General features: G+C 35.1%; 1 protein-coding gene across 8 annotated transcripts in view; it reads left to right on the top strand.

The window, feature by feature from the left end:
- EPHA5 (EPH receptor A5) overlaps positions 1-23303 on the top strand; it is a 292548-nt gene that overhangs the window by 245492 nt on the left and 23753 nt on the right. For all 8 annotated transcript variants that reach the window (XM_081130801.1, XM_081130800.1, XM_081130799.1 and 5 more), the window contains 3 exons: positions 9417-9484; positions 10792-10917; positions 11631-11816. In XM_081130801.1, coding sequence (XP_080986927.1) covers positions 9417-9484; positions 10792-10917; positions 11631-11816 — 380 coding nt within the window. The remainder of the gene's footprint in view (positions 1-9416; positions 9485-10791; positions 10918-11630; positions 11817-23303) is intronic.

Here is a 23303-nt window from a genome sequence, read left to right as displayed (position 1 = left end):
CTTTGTCTCCCAGAACCATGGAAGGGCCATAACGGAGCTGGGCTCTTCTGTTTTCATAATCATTGTGGACCTGGAGAACAGAACCGTGTGGAATTTTAAAGGGTTTAGTTCCTATTTTTCCGCTTGAATTATTTCAGATATTAGAAGTGATATTCTGAATTTGATATCTCTGAAGTAAAAAATATGCACATTCTAAGGATTAGTGTCCAAATGGGATATCCTTAACTACTTACCAATGCAAATCCTAAATATATAGCTGGGTGATAGCTATAAACTGTAGGCTAGAACATAAAACAGGAGACCTCTAGTCACAGGTTTAGAAGGACTTTGAACAACCGTGTAAAAAGTGAAGTTCTCCAGATGATTTTTTTCTAGATTAGAGCCCAAATCCCGTGCTAATGTATTGAGTTATTTGTAGTCAAAATCTGCCAAGAAAAGTTATTCTGAAATGCATTTTAGAGAATTATAGGGTTACCTTGTGGTATTTTAAGTTGTTACTTGTATTCTATAGGTGGAGATTAGTATCTGTTTGAAAAACCTGTAGTATGAATGAATGTGCACACATGTATAGATGTGAGAAGTGGTGTAACGGATACCAGTGACCTGAGAACAGGAGAAAGTCATCAAACACAAATTGATAAAATTCAGAAATGTCTTTCTCAACATTTTGAAATTTTTATATTTGAAAAAAATGTGACATTAATATGAAATTACAGATTTGTTCCAAATTATTTAATTTACTAGGAAAGTCTTATATGATCCTGGGGATTCAATGATAAACCAAAAACCCCTGAAATCTGGCAGTGGCTAAAGTGTGATATAAATGGACTTACACTGTTGTTGTTTTTTTCTGTGAAAAACTTCTTGAGTCTGGAGTATAGTGTTATAAGAGATAAATCACCACTAAAGCAGAAAAGACAGAATTTACATCTTGGGAGAAAAACTGGCATCCAGAGTTACCTTGACCTAAATCTTAAAGCTATCTTAATGGGAGTATGAACATTTACGAAGCCATCTATGACTTAGAAAGTATTGGCAAAAACTAACTTTAGCTGAATTTAAAATGCTTGATTTTTAAAACAGTATCATTTTCTACTGTGTAGTTGACTTCAGGGAGTTTATAAAATAAAAGAGGAAAAATGGGAAGGCGGAACACTTCCTTCACAAAAAACACACCAGGAAACCTAAGGCAGACTCATTTTCTAATATCTGTCTTCAAGTAATGTTAGTAATTATGGAGGCAGCAAGGGTCTCATGTGTGTGTGTGCGTGTGCGTGTGTGTGTTTCCACACAAAAAAAAAACCACAACCAAAAAGGAAAAGAAATGATTTATCCAAAAATGTGCTTAGGTACACCCAATAAAATGGTAATAGTTTTCATGGAAAGATTTATGGACCAGCCAAAAGTTCCTAATGCATTTGTAATAAAACAAAACAAAATAAAGCAAAAGAAACACACTTTAATTGAGATCCCATAAATCAGACAGTAAGAAAATTATCCAAAATTATTACTGGGGAGGAATGGAAGCTAAAAATGTATTTATTGCTGTGCCTTCTGAACTTACACTTTATAATGTCAAGTCACTATGAGGTCTTAGTTAAAGATACTGTTTGTTTAGTGTAAGGGCTTTAATCAAAAGTCGTTAGGGGAGAAAACCTTAGATAGTGGAAATGAAGGCTGAGAAGAATAATTTTTCTAGTAGAGTTAGCAAAATACTGGGAAGTCTTGACCTGATATCTTGCCACTTGATTTTGTATGTGAAATCAAAGCAGCATTTGTCAGTTACCACATAAATAATCCCCAAGGAACATTCTGTCATCATCATTTGTGAATAGATATTACAATTATAAAATAGAGGTAGGTGAGATGTTTTGAAATTTTGGACTCTTTTGTCTTCTACTTTTTGAAAGACCACTAATGAATATTTGTGTGGTTAGTTTTGACCTTAATTTAATGCAAAGCATCTACATGAAAAATGCCCACTGTAAATGTACTGGGTTTTAGAAGTACCTAGATATACCTTGTGGAAATTTCAGGGTCTAAAAAGCATAATTTGAAAACTGTTGACCTAGATCTTTGGCTCTTTAATGCAACTTTCCTCCATTATTTTTCAAATGTGTGATGTGCCACTCATAAGATGAAATCGGTAATTACATGAGGCCACCTTTGATCCCAAATAACTTTTCCCCACTCTAGTACACATACACATAATGGTAATACTTCAAATATTGTTTCCAGCTTTGACTGAAATCTACCCAGTGCTGGAAGATATTTCTGTAATATTTCTGAATGAAACGCAAATGCCTGGATTTTAGGCACCTTATCCCCTAGACTGCCTACATTTTTAGCAGAGGTATTTTTTATTAGTGATCTTTGACTTTACACAATTACAACTGGCGTGAGACTAAGCATTGTATCAGTTCACACAGAAATCTATATTTATAAACATTCAATGTTGAATTGTTTTTAATGTAAGATACTGTGTGTAATTTCAAAAATAACATTTATAAATAACATAACTTGTCTCTTGATATTCATGTGTACTTATAATTATAGAAACAATTATGTATTTATAGCATAATATTTATTAGAAGTCAGTCTGAAATATGCCATGGTCCCAAAGTAGTTTTTTCATTCATTTTTTTTTTTTATTTTATTTCTTTTTATATTTGTTATTTTATTTTTTCCATCTCCATTTATCCCCTCTGTGCCGTCTTCCACACCCTCACCCTCTCCCCCACGCAATCACCACCAGTTTTCCATGTCCCTGAGTTCTCTCTCTATATTTTTTTTCTATTTTGCTCAATCCCTTCAGCCCCTCAACAGCCCCCCCCCCCAAGTGCTGTCAGCCTGCTCTCCATCTATGTGTCTGTCTCTGTTTTGCTTGGTAGTTCGGTTTGTTCATTAAATTCCGCATATGAGTGAAGTCATGTGGAACTTGTCTTTCTGTGGCTTATTTCATTTAGCATAATACTCTCCAGGTCCATCCTTGCTGTCGCAAAGGGAACAGTTGTCTTCCTTTTTATGGCAGGGTAGTATTCCGCTGTGTCAGACTAGTTTCTTCATTTATAAGTTTTTAGGGTTCCCAGTGATTTCATATTACTTAGTGCTTCTGAAAAGTTTAAGTGGCAAGGGAAATAGTTTACTATTCTGAAAGTAAAGATATTATATTCTTAATTTGTTTATTTATCCAGTCTGTGATTTTAGACAATCACTTCAATTTCTTAGAATTTTAAAAAATATTTTTAATCAGAGACACAAGGGATAAACTCTATCTTCTCTTATAATGCAGAGATTAAAACTAAAAAAACAAATCTTACTGAAAAAATGTATTCTGAATTACATTGAAACATTAACTAGTATCTTAATTTTTCAATGAACCATATTTCTTCCTCTATTTTAACTGAAAGTTTCCTGAAATTTGAAGTAAGTAATTATTTTATTTTTACCTACACTTAACCCAGATTACTTCATTTATTTCCATGAGATTTCTGCTGGAGAGTAGTGGAAGGACTATTTTATTTTATAGAATTTGGAAAAAGAGAATGAAGTGATCCCTTTGTAATGATTCTAGACTCTATTTAAACTGCTCATAGCAGCAGATCCAAGGTTTACCTACTAGAACATACTAAATTTCAGCTGAAGGCTTGCTATGTAAATTGCTCCAAAATCCTTTTTCTAGGGAATCTCAGACTATAGGAGATACTAAGTGGCTTACTGTATTAGAGATATCCAAAGGTCACATCATGAAATAGCTTAAAATTAATAGAAAATTAGCTACTCTAGCATTAGGACAAAATTTACTGAAAACTGGGGACTTAACCCACAAATACCATATTTTATGAATGTCTTTATATTAAATTTCTAAGTCAATTAAAATTTAACTCAATATTGGAAAGTCTATAATTCATCTTTGAATTTATTGAAGTATTTGAAATTCTTCGTCTTCCTATTATTGCTTATTCTAAAAGGATTTGAATAGTTCATTAATGAACAATTGACAAATTCATATGTACTACATTATTTTGCAAGGTATTATTTCTAAAGTTATTTTTCTTTGTCTTTTAGACTATGGAAATAAAAAGTTATATTTAAGACATAAAATAAGAAATAAGTTAGCTTCTCACATTGCCACTCATCACTGAGTAGTTCGTATCCTTGATAGAATGTGAGATGGGAACCTAGTAATCTATGTCCTCATTTTATGTGGTATAATTATTACTGCAAACCATTTTCAAGAAAAGTATGTTTTTCGGCATAAGCACACTTCCTTTGAGAAGTATATTTAAGAATTTTAGTAAACAATAATAGATTAGTTGCATTTTTTGTGTACCTTACATAGTAAGGAACTCAAAGTCCCAGGACTTGTGTAGACAGATGAGGCCTGTGTGAATGGGAGTCTCAGTCCCACTGGCAGGGCATCCTACTATCAGATGTCCTATTTTACTGCATTTGCACTCACATTCTTTTTAAAGAATGTGGTCCTGTAAAACAAAATGATATATAACCCAGTCTTTATTAGATATATTAATAAACTAATGTTCATATGCTCCTTTATTTTATGAGGCTGAGTTTTGTTTTAAAGCACAAGGAAAGCATTTCTTAATCAACCAGGAAAATTGAGGAACAATACATATATGAGTGACCATTTCTGATCCAGTGGCTGCTTATGTTCAGTCTTTTAAAGAAATCAGAATGCAAAACCACTCCTTCTCCCACCACTCCACCCCTCCCCACCTTTATTTAGAATTGAGGTGAAAAGGTGTATATCCAATTTTTATTTCTGTAGGCTAGCAATGGAAAAATCTGATTCAGTGGAAGCTATAGTTGAGCAAGAAATCTACTATCTCCTCAGGCTGTTTCATTCACTCATCTCTCCTCATTGGCCAAAGGTTGCCGTTTAGTAAGTTACTGATTCTGTGTATCGCTTTGTGCTCTGGAGGGCTTGGCATCTAAACCTCAAATTTCTTATCAAATCCTTAATTTGCATCTAAGAACTAAATTATTCATTAGCATATTCATCCCTACATAAATATTATTATTTACTATTTCATGTATAATGGAAATTTCAAATATCCAATTTTAAGATGTTATGGCTGGGGCCAAGCTTTTAAACTCACCATTAATGTCATCAAGGATGTGGTACTCGAATTCTTAAGACAGGTGTGAAAGAAAATAGATTGACTTCTAAATTACCTATAAAGGCATTGCTATATTTATATATTAAGAATATCTCTAGGATGTCTTAGTAAATATTAATGAATATGAATAATGCCTACATTTTATACGATTTATCATGTTCATCTCTACTACTAAAAATAAAACATTGTTTTCCAGAGGAAAATGAGTATAAATGGCTATTAGGTGATTCCCCTAATTACAACACTACAGATATTTTTAATACAATGATATCAAAGCTCATTAAAATTGTAATAGGAAGCAAAATGAAGAAACTGTTTCTTTTCCTTTCAGAAAAAAAAAAAAATGGTTCTAAGAAGTAGGAGGTATAATTCATGCACAGAATGGCATGTTTATTGATTGTCTGTTGGTTTAAAATGATGCATCCGGATCAGGTACAGAAGATGATACTGAATGAACAGGTTTCCCAAAATGCCTTGTTAGCGTAGCGAGGCTGATCCACTGCTTGAGTGCTAGTCTCTGCCAGCTGCACTTTTATTTGTTGATCTTGCTGCACCTTGTTTTAATGATGCTTTGGGGGGAGGAGGGTTCCAGAACTTAATTTCTATATGTTAATGTGACATGCAGCTGTATATATTACAGAGCTCCAGAGATGCCCATAGTCAAAAATAACTCCATTGCCCTCCTGAATCTCACCCTGGGTATTAAAATGTCAACTGCTCCTCACCGAGGTATTCCCAAAGAAATTTTTAGATAAGATCCAAAGTTTTATTTCCATTTTCATATGAGGAATCTGCATGCAATTTACATATCTATGAGGCTTATTTAGTGATAAAAGCTATTTGAGGAAACAAGTTTGAAAGCTTAATTTTTTTGAAGGTAGAGAAGTTGGAGATGAAATGGATGTTTGCTTTTTTATTAAATTTATTGGGGTGATATTGATTAATAAGATTATATAGGTTTCAAGTGCGCAGATCTGTGATACATCATCTGTATATTGCAGTGTGTGCCCACCACCCAAAGTCCAGTCTTCTCCCATCACTATCTGTTTGATCCACTTGACTCTTTACTACCCCTTCCTCCCTCCTTCTGGTAACCTCCATACTGTTGACTGCGTCTAGGAGTTTTTGTTGGTTTTTCTTGTTTGTTCAGTTGTTGCTTTCGGTTTATATCCCATGTATGAGTGAAACCACGTGGTTCTTAACTTTTTCTTTTGCTAGGCATATTCTGAAGATCCATCCATGTTGTCACAAATGGCAGTATTTCATCTTTTCTTATGGCTTTTGCCGTTACAACAAAATGAATAGAATACCTAGGAATACACTTAACAAAGGACGTGAAGGACCTATACACTGAAAACTACATAGCATAAGTCAAAGAGATTGAAAACACGATGAAATGGAAAAATATTCCACGTCCATGGATTGGAAGAATCAACATGGTTAAAATGACCATAGTACCCAAAGCAATACACAGATTTAAAACAATCCCCATCAAAATACCAAGGGCATTTTTTAAAGAAATAGAACAACAACAAAAAAATTGGATGTTTGTTTTCTAACATAGACTGCAAGAACTGGTATTTTTTAAGGACTCTTTAGAATTCCCTTTAGAAAAAAATTTTTGTCAGTATTATTTAAATAGCATAAACCTTAGAAAGATTTAACACAATTGTATTTAGAACATTGGTAAAAATAAAAGTATCAATAACTTCTCTCTAGAGGCATATACATAAAGTTGAAAGAATAATGTAATATTTATAAAAATTATGAGCTGTATTAGAATAGTTTAAATGTCAGCTTGAATAGACCAGACTTAATTGCAGCATAATTGTATTTGTTTTTTCTCTTCATTTCACTGTGGTGAGGTATTGCAAGATGTCTTAAGGGCTCTTGAATGACAAATGCACCTAAGTGTTATGAACAGAACTTGAAAAGCCACCAGATCTCAACTGTGTATTGTTCCTCATTCAAGAACACTATATGTGTTAAATATATTAAGTTTGCTCAAATTTTACTAGCTGTACTTTACTAATAAATTGCCAGTTCTTTAAGATGATAAAATGAAGATAATTGTGTGTTTTTTTCCAAAAAATAACACATGGGTGAGTTTTGTTATCTATTTTTTATAATATGTATATAATTATTCACTAAGAAATAATATACAATAAAATAGGTTTTATTTTTATACCAAAATATACACATACCTATGAAACATCTTAGGATATGTAACCAAGGACTAATCCTCATTAGCACATGTCAGCTGGACATTTCATTTAGATCACATAGTAGTTTTCAACCAATTTTGTAATGAAAATATTTTGTGAATCTATCACTTTGGCTGTATTTTCTTTATACAGAAATAAACAGAAATTTTGTAGTTAATACATTCAATTTTGTTATGAGAGTTTATGAATAGTAAATTCGCATCCTTGGAGCTTCACTAAAAATAATTGAAATATTTTCATTTTAGTTGGTTATTTTAACATTATATGGTTAATTATGTACCATATCAACCCAGTACCCATCAGTGAATTTCTTCTCCAAACATTTGTCATTGTGTAAACACAGTTGAAATATCATCTACTAATTCATTCATTCATTCATTAATGTGACAAATATTTTTAATGTCAACTCTGAGCCAGGCAGTGGGCCACTACAGAAATTTATAGATGAATGCTAGTTGCTGCCATTCAAGAAACTGACAAGTTGTAAGAGAGCCAAAACTATATGCAAATGACTATGTTGCATAACAGAATGGAAGTCATACCATGAAAGGGGTATAAAAAGTTACTGGGTTCAGAGAGGAAAAAATTGAGGTATCAGGAAAAAAACATAAATGCAAAAATGGAACTGGATATTGATAAGTGGACATGGTTAGGAAGAACATCCTAGGTTCAGGAACCAGTATGTGCAAATGTATGGAAGCATGGAGAAATATCTTGGAGACCAGAGGGGTAAAGTTTAGCACACTTGATGACAGTTGGAGATGACCTAAGAGATGTGCATTAGCACTACATTTAGGAACCTTTACTTTATTATTTTATTGAAGGCTTTGCAGGAGACAGCTAACAATAGAAAAGTACTTCATTTACAGTAATTTGCCTCCAGCCGTGTCGAGTGTAGTTTGGGAGAGCAGTTTTGGAATGCAGGGCCATCAGCTCAGAGGCACTAATAGCGAGCCACGTGAAAAATAAGGCCTTAAACGAAGAAATCGAGCTAATGAAAAGGAAGAGATGGATCTTAAGACATCTGGGTTATGTAATACCTGGGATTTGGCAACTAATTTGTTGTTAAAGCGCAAGAGAACAGGGCTTTGATCTTAAGGGACCAAGGTCATGGCAGTATTATTAACAGGATAAAAAGGCTACAGATCAAGATCAAAAGTGAAGAGAAATAGATTGCCTTTTTCAAATCTATTGAGTTGAATGCCAGTGAATATCTCTATAAAATAAATTTATGAGAAATAAGAGTATAAGTTTCAAAACAATTCAACCAGAGGTAATAGATGATATTAATTAAACTGATAGACATGGATGGGTTGACAGGAGAGAACCAGAGAAGGTCATGCTGAAGACCTATTGACATAGATGAAGAGGAGCGAAAAGCATGAAAAAGTAGTTGGGGATTTCAGGTGATCATGAATGCTTAAAAACTAAGAAAAGGTCATTGGATTTAGAGGTGAATACATCATTAGTGAAACTTTGAAGGAAAGATTTTTGTAAGTAATAGAAGCAGGTTTAAAGGACTTGCAAATTAGGGAGTAGCTGAGAAAAACAAAGGAGTAAGATTTGGAGAATGGAGCTGAGAGGGAGGCAGGTGTGATCAACTTAATAGTGATCCGAGTGGAAAAGAGCTAGTGGAGCAACGAACAACTCCAAAACAAGAGGAAAAAAATAAATGATAGAGTAAGGAGCTGAAGGCAGGAGGCTAATGAGGCAGAAACATTTTGGACTGTTCATCCTGAAAAGAGTCAGTGACTTCTGAACTGGTGGAAAATAAAAAAGTAAAAGAGAAAGTGGAACAAAAAATCTCTGCTGTTAAGTGTATGTTGAAGAGAAGTTAAAAAATGGGCTTGGATGGATTCAGAGTCCTCCGTGAAATATGGGAAGAATGAGGGACGTGGGCTAGAGGGGTGAGACCAGAGGAGCGCTGGTGACGTCAGCGCCAGTGTGACCACGAGCTAGGCCTGCGCTCATCGCTGTTGCATTTCACACGCCCGGGCTCGGGGGGTTCGCCACCCGGAGATGCGGCTAATGGCAGGTTCCTCTGTTCCAGGCGGTGCGGTTACAGCAAAGCCAAGCAAGACCCAGAGGAGGAAAAGATGCATTTTCATAATGGGCACAGTAAGCGAATTGTAAAAACTCAGAAGAACGCCACATTGGGGTGACATTTTTGTTATTTTGGTTTCTTTTCAGGCGAGATTTCTAATAACTGACCAAAAATATTTTTTTAAACTTACATTGTTTGAAAGATGTGTTTTTTTACATTTCTGGAAAGCATGTAAGCTTGGGACATTGCCAGCTGACCCTGGGAAACAGAGAGATGGTGTCCTCAGTTCTTTAAAGCATACCTATTGTAATCATTAAAATAAAAACTTTGCTTAATATAAAGCTATTATTTTTCAAACCAGATATCTAAGGTGATTTTAATTGCTAGCAACTCATTCAGTAGAAATCTTTTTAAAAATAACACCACCAGATTAGAGGAATAAAATTCCTCAGTATTTTTTCTAGCGTTATAGCAGGAATTTCCCGGAGCAGATCCTGTGGCAGCAACCTTGGTTCAAATGATTTGAAAACTTCCACACCTTTAAGAAATGCAGAAAATCAAGTTTTAACAATGAGCTTTAAAAATTAGTAAATAATTTTTAATTAAATGGTGTTTTAATATGTTTATTTTGTCATTAATATTACAGCATGAGATGTTTCATCAAGGAAATGACAAAAAGAGTTTCTTTTACTTTTGTCACTCTGCCATGACCATTAAAGTCAAGATCATAAAGCCATAAGTCATGCTGCAAAGCATGGAGTCCCTTTTCATACTATTATGTTATTTAATGTTACTGATCCTCAAAAAACACTGTGAGGGTGATATTGGTATCTTTTATTTGTGATGAAACTGTAGGTCATGGAACATAGAGTCTGTGCAGTAACACAGGCAGAGTGAGGAGTAGAGCTTCTCTTTTTCTTTGACTTCTCTTTCTGTAAGTCTTATTGGACCAAAACACCTGAAAATTTATTTTAAATTACTTTTCTGTAAAGCCAAAATTAATGATCTCTGATGATAATTTAAGTGGGACACAGACTAACAAGCCAACAAATAAACCACCAGCATTTCATTGTCCCCTTTAGTAAATGAAACTGTCTTAATTTGCCTCAGAGACTAACTCTGAACATTGATGTTGAAAGATGTATTTACTCATATATATTGGCACATATACATTTCTTGTACGTGCAAACCATCCAGATTTCTAAAATTACAAAAGTGACACAGCTGAATAAATGACTCCTATAATTCAGGAGAGGGTCTGTCTTTCTAGCTCAGCCACTTAGGAATTAGGGTTTTAAGCCATAGTTGCATGTTAACAATACTTGTAATTTCACTCATCCATCACAAGCACTTCTATTTTAATGCCCATTTATTTTTACAGTTAAGCTGCCAGGAGTAAGAACTTATATTGATCCACATACCTATGAGGATCCCAATCAAGCTGTCCATGAATTTGCCAAGGAGATAGAAGCTTCATGCATCACCATTGAAAGAGTTATTGGAGCAGGTACCACAGTGTGTTTAACTCAGACTGTTAACTTGTGTTTAATAATAGGCTGTAATATGTCAGTGTCCTGATCTAACACAGATGTTTTTGATCTTTTGTAACTGACTCATTTTCAAAGTGGTATATAATTGATCATATTTTAATGCTACGTTCTGTGTAGCTCACACTTTACCCAGCAAATGTCTACTTTATGGAATAAAAAATAAATCTGCAAAATATATATGTATATTCAAACATAGTGTTTCACCATCTACTGTTTATGTTAGTACATATACAAATATAATTTTTGTAATGCCAGAAATATTTACATAATTCAAGCACACAGTTATTCTGTTTAAGAATCATTTCTTCCTTACACTTACTCGTTTTTGTCCTGCTATAACCTTTCTCTTCTCATTAATGGCACTGCTAGAGTAGAAAAAGAAGGAAGAAAGAAATGATTTAAGTCCATTGCATTTAATTTCCTTGCACCATTTCCATTAAGGGTTTTGTAGGGTGAGATGGAGATAATAGCCCCGTAGTGCTTCCTGATCACCTGTAGATGACTTTTCGCAGCACACCATTAATTTCTGTTAACAACAGTAATGGAGTTTGGACTCTCCTTTTAACTCTCTTTCATCTATACCTTGATATTCTAAAAGTGCTTTATATTATTATTATTAGGTTAAGGATTTCAGATGATTTTGTGTACTTTTTTCCCATCTTTGTCACAGGTGAATTTGGTGAAGTTTGTAGTGGACGTTTGAAACTTCCAGGCAAAAGAGAATTACCTGTGGCGATCAAAACCCTTAAAGTAGGCTATACTGAGAAGCAACGTAGAGATTTCCTGGGTGAAGCAAGTATTATGGGGCAGTTTGATCATCCTAACATCATTCACTTAGAAGGTGTGGTGACCAAAAGTAAGTACGGCGACAAATTCCCTGTGTGTGTATGTGTATCATGAATATCTGGGTTTCTTCTGTTAGGCTATTATTACTTTCAGGGTAGAGCCATAGTAATGTTATCAATAATTTCTCTAATATAAATAATAATTATCCTGTATTTTAGTAGATTCTGGTCAAAGCTGATCTTCAGTGAACCTGAATTTCTATTTATTTTTTTCAATACCTATGTATTAACTCATTTACTATTAATTCAGCACCACAGCAAATGTATCCAGATAAAAGAAGCAGTAAAGGTACCAATTTTTCTTTCTCCTGGCTCTTTCACTTTTTATTCTAATGAAATATTAACTTTAAAGTTTTGATTGAGGCATTGAAGTTAAACATCTAATAGAATTACTATAACCATAGGTGCCCTGCCTTTTTCAAAACCTTTTATGTAGTTTTTACAGCCAGATGTGTTCCTTTATTCACTTTTTTTCCCATTGGGGTATTTTAATAGTTCTAGGGAGAGCAACAGTCTCAGAAGGTATTGGAAGTTCCTTGAGACTAATTATTTTGTTAAATCAGATTTTTACTCAGAAATATTTAGAATTTCACATCTCTTTTGAGTTTGTATTAGTGTCTTATAAATGTAGGTTTGTGGTGAGTTTCCCAATATAAGGATTTCAAATAATTTTTCAGTCATCTAATAAAGTATTTATGTGGCACATAACTGAGCTCTTTTAACCTATTTTTTCTTTGCCATTTCTATTTATTCTCATTCCTTTCTTTACCATTCATGCCCTATATATCACTTACTAAATCATCGAAAAACTATGGCAAGGAACATTCTTTAGACTTCCTTTCAAGCAATTTGTTCAACCTCCAGTTCCTATTAATCAAGTTTTAAATTATATATGCCCAAATGCATACTAGTAATGTGTATTTAATAAATGATCTGAACTGACTAAGGAATTTTAATTAATTAGATATCCATTTACTCCATTTAGCTTTTAAAAATGGAAAACAAAACAAAACACAGATTTTCAAAATAAATAGGGACAAAAGAAACAAAACAAGATAGATATTTAGTATATAACAAGTTAATTCCCAGATCACAATGCAGTCACAGTGGGTCACAGATGAGAATGCAGAAGTCTTCTCACAAGTTGGAGAAAAAGACCAGAGCAGAAGTATCGTGCTGGTGATTGGCTGAACTTGCGAATGAGTCCGTATTGCTATGAGAATGTTTTGCTCCGTGTCTCAAGGAGACACACATCTGCAGTAAGAATGCCTGGAGAGGACTGTAGCATAGGAGTAGAATAGCCTGCAGGACACGTGGGTTTCTGCATAACTTAGGTGGTTTTCTTCCAGTTGAGTACTCGCCCATACATTATTACCCCTGGACAGCAACGCAGAGAGAGTACTGCTGGAGCAAGAACACCCTGGGGCCTTACGGGAATGACCGAGTTGCTAAAGAAAGTTGGGAGGCAGGGACAACAGAAAGGCAGGTGGGGGCCATGTAATAACTACATTTTTTGAAAGAAATAAACTAAAAAATATGTTACAAACTTATACACTACGAACGAATTGGCGGGGGTATTTGAAATAAAAATAGAGTATGAAGAACATGGTCACGGGTACAGTAAAATGAGCTACAATTTGAATTTGCCTATAGTCTATCTGCTAGACTATATTCTATCAAGGGAAGTACCTTGAAGGGATATCAGCGACAGCATATGTGCTAGATATGCTAGGAACAAGAATTATGACAATTGAGTAATTATCTCCTATGCAGGAATGGTCTTATCTAATATAAAACAGTTCTTAACGATACTCATCCTAATAATAGCATGCAAATATCTGAAAAGTTTTGTGTCTTCGTTTCACATTTACTATGACTGCTAAATTTAACTTCCTCAAACTAAATTCTGACCATGACTTCCTACTAGCCAGGGTAAATGTAAAGCTCCTGGGGCAGCCATTCTACCCTCTGTAATGAGTTCAGGTAATGTTTAGAACTGTGCCAGACTACTGTTGCTACCATGGGAGACAGTCGTGTGTAATGGTCAGGAGCATGGACCATGGATCTAGCCATCTGATTTTATTGTGGTTCTACCATAAACTACTATGTGACTGCACCGGTGAGTTAAACATTCAGCAGCCTCAGTGTCTTCATCAAGGACATGGAGTAAGAACGCCTCATAGTCATGTTGTAAAGGTGACATGCACACAGGGAAAGTTTAGTATGGGCGTGGCAGAGTAGGTACTGAATGATTATATAGTTACTACTATTCATTTATCTCTGTTGCTATGCTCTGAACTCCCCCATATCCATTTTATTCTTGGTCCATTTTAATGTACCTGATATTTTGTCCTACCTACATTGCCTCTTTCTCTGAAACTGACACCCTCATAGTCACTACTTTTTAAATTCCTTCAAACCCTTATTCAAATGATCACCTCCATGAAATATCCCTCATCATTTCACCCTGAAGTAATGTTTCCTTCTTTTGAACACTTTGCCTATGTAAGGATTTTTGCAACAGCCTATAATGTTGCTTCATTTGTCCCAAACTCTTGGTCCATCTAATTTTGGCTCTTTTTCATATATTTTTTAGCTTCCTAGCTTAAAAAAAAAATCTGCTCCATGAGAACACAGACCATGTCACAAATATTTATGTAAACCTATTGCACCTAACCGTACTTAAACACTTTGAACCTCAATGTCACACACAAAAGGGGAAATAATACCTACTTTATAACATTGCTGTTCAGATCAAATTAAGGCTGTTGGTTGATAATTAGTTCAGTTGTGGAAAAGTTAAAGTTGAGATAACTAAACGCATCCAATTACACATGCGTATGTACAAAATTACAGACAATTATAGTAGTGAGTAAGCATTTATCTCCATCTTTTTAAGAGAATGTATCAGATATTAGTAGGCAACATCCAATATTTATTAGAACTAATATTCACCTACTTTTATAGATTCCTGATTTATTACCAAACTTATATGAATAGACCATGACTGAAAAACTAAGAGAACTGAACTTCTCAGAGTAAAACAACTGAATTTGTCACATGCTTTATATGCACATGAAGACTTTATTTATAGAAGCAAGTATCAATATCCACAACCAATATCTAATCTAAAAAATGCTAATCTAAAAAATGGTACTGTAGTTGGAAATAGTTTTTAAATGTCCAGTCTCCTAACCAAATATCCTATTTGATGTAGCTTCCATAAGGCTACACATATAAGAGCAAAGCAAAATGTAAATATTTTAAGTATTTCTCTTTATTTTGTGTTCTATGTGAATCAAAATTATATTTCCCCTTAATAATGTAGCTCTTGATGTTCAACTTAGGAAGTCTTCAACTTGTTTTTAATTTACCATGTTGCAACTCACTTTATTTGTGTCCTTAATTTCATGCTCTCTGATCTGATGCTAATTTATTCAGCAATTATTCTCAACCTGCAGCACACAGATAATGAGACATAAGTGCAACCGAATCTTGTGATTTTTCTGATTGAAGCTGAGGTGGAGTCTGAAGTAGTAGTCCCATGCATGGTGCCATCATGAGCCTTCATCTCTTCTGTATCACTGCCCTACACACCAGAACTGTGGGCCCTCATTCAGATTCCTTCTGTGTTTCGATGTTAAGCAAGACACATCATAAATAGATACATATTCAAGAGAGGCCTCATGACACATGATGTAAAAAAGCCACAGGTCCTGGCTTAACTGACTCATTGGCAATGCAAGATGCTTTAGTGTAATATACACAGTGCTAGCTTTTACTATGTAAAAAGATTCAGGAATAAAATTAAAAGGAGAAGAAATTATAATTTTCCATTGCAGCATCCGTACTTTAAGATTTTTTTCTCACCCATGGAAATTATTATCAAAATTGATTGAATGAATATTTCTGTTGAATCTCATAGTTATATTTCTTAATCTGGGATCATGTAAAAATAAAGTTAGTTCTCCTTACTACACAGTAACATTCTTAAAACTGATATATTTTTATAGTCCACCAACGTCTATGATAGGACTAGAGACATTAAATAATTTTTAAAGGGCATAAATGATACTAAATGAGTGAATCACTAAATTACAATTATGCAAATATTTAAACCCAGAGCTTTTATTTTAATTTTGAAATTTTTGTTCTATAAAACCATAGGTGTTTCAGAAAACAATTAAAGTTCATACAAAGGAAATTGCCTGAAATCTTTTTACAGGATCTTGCATATAAGTTATCACTGCTACTTACCATTAACATTACTTTAAAAGTTTACTAAACTTAATGCTATTTATGAATTACTCCGTTAGTCTGCACAGTAGTACTATCCTGTGGACACTAGTATTTATTCTTATTTTACAGATGGGAAAAATTAACTTTAAAGAGGTTAAATATCATATTATCCAATATAATAAAACTAAGCACAGGATAATGTAAGATTTTAAAGCAGTTCTATATGACCCCAGAACCCAAGCTCTTAAAAAGTGTGCATTACCAACCATATGTCATTCAGTATACACTTGAGAAGAAATATTTATTTATTCAAAAAACATTAACTGGGCCTGGCTGGCATTGCTCAGTGGTTGAACATCAATCTACGATCCAGGAGATCACTGTTCGATTCCAGGCCAGGGCACATGCCTAGGTTATGGGCCCGATCCCCCGTAGAGAGCAGCTGATCAGTGACTCTCTCATCATTGATGTTTCTCTCTCTCTCTCTCTCTCTCCCCCTTTCTCTCTCTGAAATCAATAAAGACATGTATATTTTTAAAGTATTAACTGATCACCTAATACATGTTTATACCTATTAATCAGTGGGATCCAGTAGAGAGTAAACAGACTGAGTTCCTGACTTTATGGAGCTTACCTTTTTGGGTGGGGGAGACAAATTAAATGAACATATACTCTTACATTATATTAAATGAAGAAACTAAAGCTAAGTTAGGATCTTAGGGATTGGTTCTATCAAGGGTTGGTGGTTTCTATTTTACTTAGAGAAAGGCCTCTCTGAAAAGGCTTGACTAAAGTGAAGGTTTAGACCTTACAGATCCCAGGGGTATCTCTTCCAATGCAACTTGTATGGAGTGTTCAGGAAACAGCAAGAAGGCCACTGTCGCTTCAGTAGAATGAATGAGAGCAGTCTGGAAAGAGCTTAACTTAAAGATGCGGTAGGAGGAGAGAAACGTAAGAAGCCTGGTCCCTGTGAAAACAACCTCTTAATATGAGTTTGGAGCCTAGGTAGCCAAGATGGAATCTGATTTGTGCATTAACCGGATCAGTCAGGCTGCTCTGTTGAGTATAGATGGTGGGAGCCAGTGTTTAGCAGGGAGCAGTGAGGAGGCCGCTGACGGTGTTCACACCCAATTATTGATTAGACCAGGGTAGTGATCTAGCAAGATGGAAGGCAGTAGTTGAATTCTTTGAATATTTTATTTCAAGATTTTTTAAACTGATTTTTAGTGGGAGGGGAAAGGAGAGGGAAGGAGAGAGAAGCATTGATGTGAAAGTGAAACATTGATTGGCTGCCTCCTGCACGCCCCTCGCCAGGGATCCAGCCTGCAACCGGGGCATGTGCCCTGACCGGGAATTGAACATGCAGCCTCTGGGTGCACGGGCCAACACCCAACCAACAGAGCCACACTGGCCAGGGCGAATTCCGTATATTTTTTTGAGGGCAATCACAGCTTCTTATGGTTTGGAAGTGGAGTGTGAGGAAAAGAGAGGAGTGAATGATAATTGTAAATTATTTGTCATGGGAACCTTGAAGAAAGGAATTGCCATCTGGAAGGAATAAGACTATGGTTGGTAATTAGTAGTTCAGCTGTGGATAAATTAAAGTTGAGATGCTTATAAGCATCTAGTTACATATGTTGTATATAAAGTGTGATTTACCTTTAGTCCTGGAAAGTGTATATTGAACTGTTTGAAGTATGAATATGCTAAACCATGATGGAAATAACTTTAAAACTGAAGTAGAGACAGAAGTCAGCTCACTAATTTGGCACTCATTTTTCTTTGTTAGGGCATATACAGAGGTTTAATAAATACATATAAAATAATTATTAGGGATTTATAAGTGCTCTTCCTAATAAAATCTAAGTCCTACTCATCTGAAAGAATATAAATCTATGGAAATAGATTTAATGCCTCTTAGAGTGACTAGATTTGATAATTCTTAGAGTCCTCACCTACTCTGAAAAGTCTATAATTTCTGACTCCATAACAAATTATTATCTACTTACATTAATGTCAGAATAATTCTAATCCATTTTTAATATGAGAAATGAATATCTAATGGAAAAGTTTATATCAATATAAACAATATGAAATAAAAGAGAAAAATATGTAAAGTTTAGAACTTCTACATAAAGAAAGATTTGATGTTTTTATGTTCCTGCATTAGTACAGGTTTTAGATTTTATCATCTTTCCCAAAATAATTATATATGATTGACTTTTCCTAAAGTGTTAACCAACAAATAAGGACCATAATGGAATGAAAATATCTGAGCATCCTTCTAACTGCCCCATACTGTGTCCCCACCCTCCCCACCTTATAAACATTTTCTATTTTTATTAAAAGCACAAAATCCCATTTCGTGTCTATTAACCATGAGTAATTGAATCATGACATTTGCATTATCCCATGTTTCCTTGGGTAAAAAAGAAAAGTAATTTCAAACCATTACAAGTGTGAGTATACTAAATGGTATACAACCCAAATAGAATGGCATAGTGAAATAAGACTATAGATCCACAAATGTAAGCACTGGCCTACTTTTAATTATTTACAAGTCTTGTAAATTGTTTTGCAGCTAAACCCAGTGACAGTTATTTTCTAGTGAATCACAAAGCTGCTAAATCAGATGCTCCTTTATGTCCTTAACTGGTATCATGTGAGATTTTATGGAAAAGGGTTAACTTACCAAAAGTGGCTCACTCTCCTCTCTCTTGGGTTTGTGATGAACATTGGGCACCAAAAATCATGTACTAGCAAAACAAACTCAATTTTTTAATTTTGGTAGGAAAAAACCCTCAAATATGAAATCTACCCTCTTAACTTTTTAAGTGTTCAGTACAATATTAATTACAAGCACAGTGTTGTGTAGGGGTCTCTAGAACTTTCAGACTGCATAACTGGAACTCTACACTCACTGATCAGCAGCTCCTTCTTCCTCACCCCAGCCTCCGGCAACCACCTTTCTTACCTCTGCTTCTATGGCTCTGACTACTATGGATCCCTCAGATAAATAGAATCCAGGGCCATTCCACTGTAGAACACTCCAGAACACTCACAGCATGTATGTGTAATGATCATATGTAAGAATATATTAATTACTGAAAGAGGCTGAATTCCCACCAGATCTGCCATCAGTGGTTGAATAGTTTGGTATGGCATAGTCATGATTACTGAGCTTGTATTAATACAGAATAGTAAATATTTGTGAGATATAGAAATAAAACTTGAAATTAAAATAAATATTTTGAAATTACAGACATCATAGTATGGAAGAAAGGAAAACAGCTTTTATAGTCAGATGGACATAAATTTGATTCCCAATTTTGCTGCTTACACAAGTTGCTCTAATCAGCCAAATAAATATATTGAATCTTTTTAAATTTCACTTTTCTTTCTCTGAGAAATGTCTCTTGTAATATTTTTATAGAGTTTTGATAACAATTCAAAATAACATTGTGCATTATAAAGAGTAGAAAATAAATCAATAAAGTGTAGCTCTTTTATAATTATCAACAATAAATATGAATTCCTCAGATAATGTTTCTATTACTAGTTAGACTCTGCCTGGGCTGGGTCTTCAGTAAATATATACAGTAATATAAAAGCCCTAGTCTGTGATTAAAATCATGTTTTGACATGCTTTATGAGCTCTCTTTATATGGATTTTTGATAATATGCTTTCAAAATTATTGGCAGATCTACTTGAAGCTGGATAATGGAAAATGATTTATACAGTTTTATTGAATTTACAAGGGCTAGAGTAAGCCACGTTAATTATTGCTATGTCATTCTTGCAGGCTAGCAGGAACTGAGACAAAACATAAGCCAAACTAAATAGAATTAGCATTAAAATGACTCAAGCATGAAATATAATCAAATAGGTCCTGAAGTGTCTTATTTTTGTCAACAAAAAAATACCCTGCTTGTTTGCAAGCATTCATTTTAATTGCTTTCCCCTCATTTTCTGAAATATGAGAGGTGTTTTAGGTCCCTATCATATTTCTCAAATAGCATTTTTGTTATTGACATTACAACCAACACTGTCATACATAATTAATCTGACTTTTAAAACCAGGTGATGCTAGCTATAAAATCTTACAGGATGAATACCGAGTGCCCATCTCCCTAAAAAGTAATCATTTTTCTTTCCAGCTGTATATTATTAAATGTCAATGAGTTTTCTGATCAGTTCATTCTTTTTAGAGTATAAATTCGTTCTTCTAAACTCAGTAATTTGGGTTGAATTTAAAGAACATATTTACCCCAAAAGAGATATTTTACATGGGAATTCTGTCCGATTCCTGCTCAGTAGACCTTGGGTGAGCAGTAGTCAATATTTACCACGGACCTGTAACTGTAAGAAGAGAATCTAAAACATTAGAGGATAACAGGAAAACATTGTAGAAAAAGAGAGAAGGAACAAAGTTTTGTAAGTAGAACTGTATGGAAAGGGCAGAGACATAACGACTTGGGTCGAGTAGATGATAGATGTAGATTAGGGCTTCGCTTTGCGGACAAGCATCTGCTTGTGTGGCTGAGCTGAGAGGTGCCATGCGAGAAAGCTAATCCTGGATATCCGCCCGAGTTCAGCTCTTGTCATTCTTTACAGTGTGACAACGCTCTCAATGAATTTCTGTAAGCAAGAGACGAAATCTGCCAGCCTCGGGATGCTGGAATCACAGGCCGATTCCAGGAAATATGGTTGGGCGAGGGCGGGTGTTTTCAGCAAGCGCGATAGCCTTTTGGCTCTATTAGCTGTGAATTTGCTGAAATACTCCTGCTGTGCTTGACTGAAAGCTGGTGCCTGGACTACCCGTGTGCCCCCGTCACCCGGCTGCTCAGCTTCATCCCCGGGTCCCTCTGAATCCTGAAATGAGGCAAATGAATGGGTGATGCCTGGTGCAGGGCATTTTCCAGGAAACCCCGCCTTATGGCTGGCGTAACTTCTGTCATGTGGGTACCTGTGCCAAAGCAGTAACCAAATATTTTGGATATTACCATTGGTGAATATATATTAGCTTGGACTTTTGAAAGTAAAAGGGCTTCAACATTAACAAAAGGCTGAAATAGGCTCTGACATGTGAGAATGGGACTAAAGGGACCCAAAGCAGAATTTTCTCTATTTTAGAGTTTGTGTGAAGTCCATTAAAACAGGTAATATCATGAAAATAAAGTTAAATTGGAAGCATTTCTCTATTCTTGAACTTAGATTACAATTATACTAAAAAGATAAAACATTTTTAATCCTTTTTACTCTTGTGCTGTCAGAGCCATTTACAAATACAATATGAATCTTTCCTTTAAAAAAAACAAAACAAAGATATTGTATTTCCAGTCCGTTTTAAAATCAGTATTCCCCAACTCATCTCCTGTCACTTCCTGATTTACAAAGAAAAAATCCACAGCTCTTCAAAAAAATTAAATATATGACTATATTTGAACTTGATAGGCTCTCTCATGACGAGATCCCTTGGCACACCCTGCCTCCTCTTCTTGGAATATCTGTCACCTTTTATTACACCAGTGACCCTTTCAGTCTCCAAGCTTTGTACCAGATGACATCCCCAATGCATATTCTATGCCTATATGGTGTTTCCCCTAACGTAGGCATCTACAATTATATGCCAAAAATCATTTTAGGTGAGCGTATTTTTATAACTTTTATAAACTTTAAAAAGGAGGAGAGGAATGTCTCTGCCTTTGTAACATGCTTGTCACATTCCATGAGAAGAATATTGCTCCTAAAATATTTTCAAAGAAGATAATTATCTGAGTGAGCAATAACACTGATTTACCTTATTATTCTAAACAGTGAGTTTTAGGTGATTTTGGGATGAAAGATCCTTTTTCCTCCTAGTTATTTCTTATTTGTAGGTAATTGTATACTTTCCATATCTCTACTTACACTCCTGGATGATGGGGAATGGGTCAGTATGCAAACTCTAATTCCATGACTTGAATTAACCACTTCTCAAGTAAAATACAGATGCCCCTCTGAAGAATGCCATTAAGTTAATTATAATGTATTTCATGATGATTGTATAGGCTTTTTTCCCTTCATAATACACAAAAGTTAATTAGTAGATGCAGAAGATAGTAATTTTTCTGTCATAAAGTCTTGTTTTACTAATCTCAGAATAGTTTAAATTAACATTTAAAATGTATGTAGTAGATAGCATAAAAGGGGGCATGTTCTAAAGTATAGTGAGGTTAATGTGGAGTGATACAACTAACAACCGTGTCCTAAGTATTTTCTGATTTAACAAGGATTTTTTATCTTGTATTTTTTATCCTGTATCACAGACATATTATAAACAAAGTAGCATAATTTTATGGGGGATAAACTATGATTTATTCCCTTAGCCAACTGACATATAACAAGGAAGTTAACCCACAGAAACAAAGTTGGTTAAGTTTCTAAAATAATAATACATAGCAAATTCTAAGTTGTAGGTACTATTCTAAGGGCCTTGGATGCCCATTTGACTGGTATACTCACAACAACCCTATGAGCAGGTGCCATTAATATCCTAATTTTACTGATGAGAAAACTGAAACAGAGATAGTTGATCTGCCCCAAATCACATAGTAGTGAGTGATATGTGGCCCAGAGCCGAGCAGTGTGGCTCCAGAGTCCTCCCAGCTAATTTCCAGGCCCTCCTCCTGTTCCAGACGTAGGAGGACCCTTCCCTCAGAAATGATGACTGCAAGGGAAGCTCCAGATAACAAGAGGAGCTAGGACTGCACTTGGAAGAGTGATAAACTTTGGCTAGATGGAGATTATAAGTGTGTGACAGAGGGAAAAGGGAGGCGGCCATAAGGGAAGGAGTTACAAGAACATAGAAAGGGAGTTATAAAAATACAACATAGACTCAAGGGATCGTGAAGAAGGTGCTAGGCTGGGTCGGAGCTCTGCTGCGGTGTTGGAAAGGACGCCTGTGCCCACGGTGCTCTGCTGGCTGTTGTCGCCTGGCACATTGCATCGCCGCCTCTGTTAAAGCAATGCTCATCCCTCGGCTCGCTGTCCACATGCTGATTTCACACTCACGGTCGCCGTGTCAGCCTGGTACTGCTCTTGTGACGCTTTCTCCTCGCTGACCCCACCACTTTACTAAGATGCCCCAGTGGCAGGAACTTACTTGCTACTCAGGGGGGACTTTTTAGAAGAAAAATAAATGTGTATCATTTGAACACTAATAAAAACTTCCAGGTAAACGTTCTAGATAAGAATGTAAAATAACAGCAGCTCACCC

This window comes from Miniopterus schreibersii (genome assembly GCF_964146895.1).
Source record: "Miniopterus schreibersii genome assembly, chromosome: 1".
Lineage (NCBI taxonomy): Eukaryota > Metazoa > Chordata > Mammalia > Chiroptera > Miniopteridae > Miniopterus > Miniopterus schreibersii.
The sequence above is the reverse complement of the archived record's forward strand: the minus strand, read 5'-3'. Positions and strand labels throughout refer to the sequence as shown.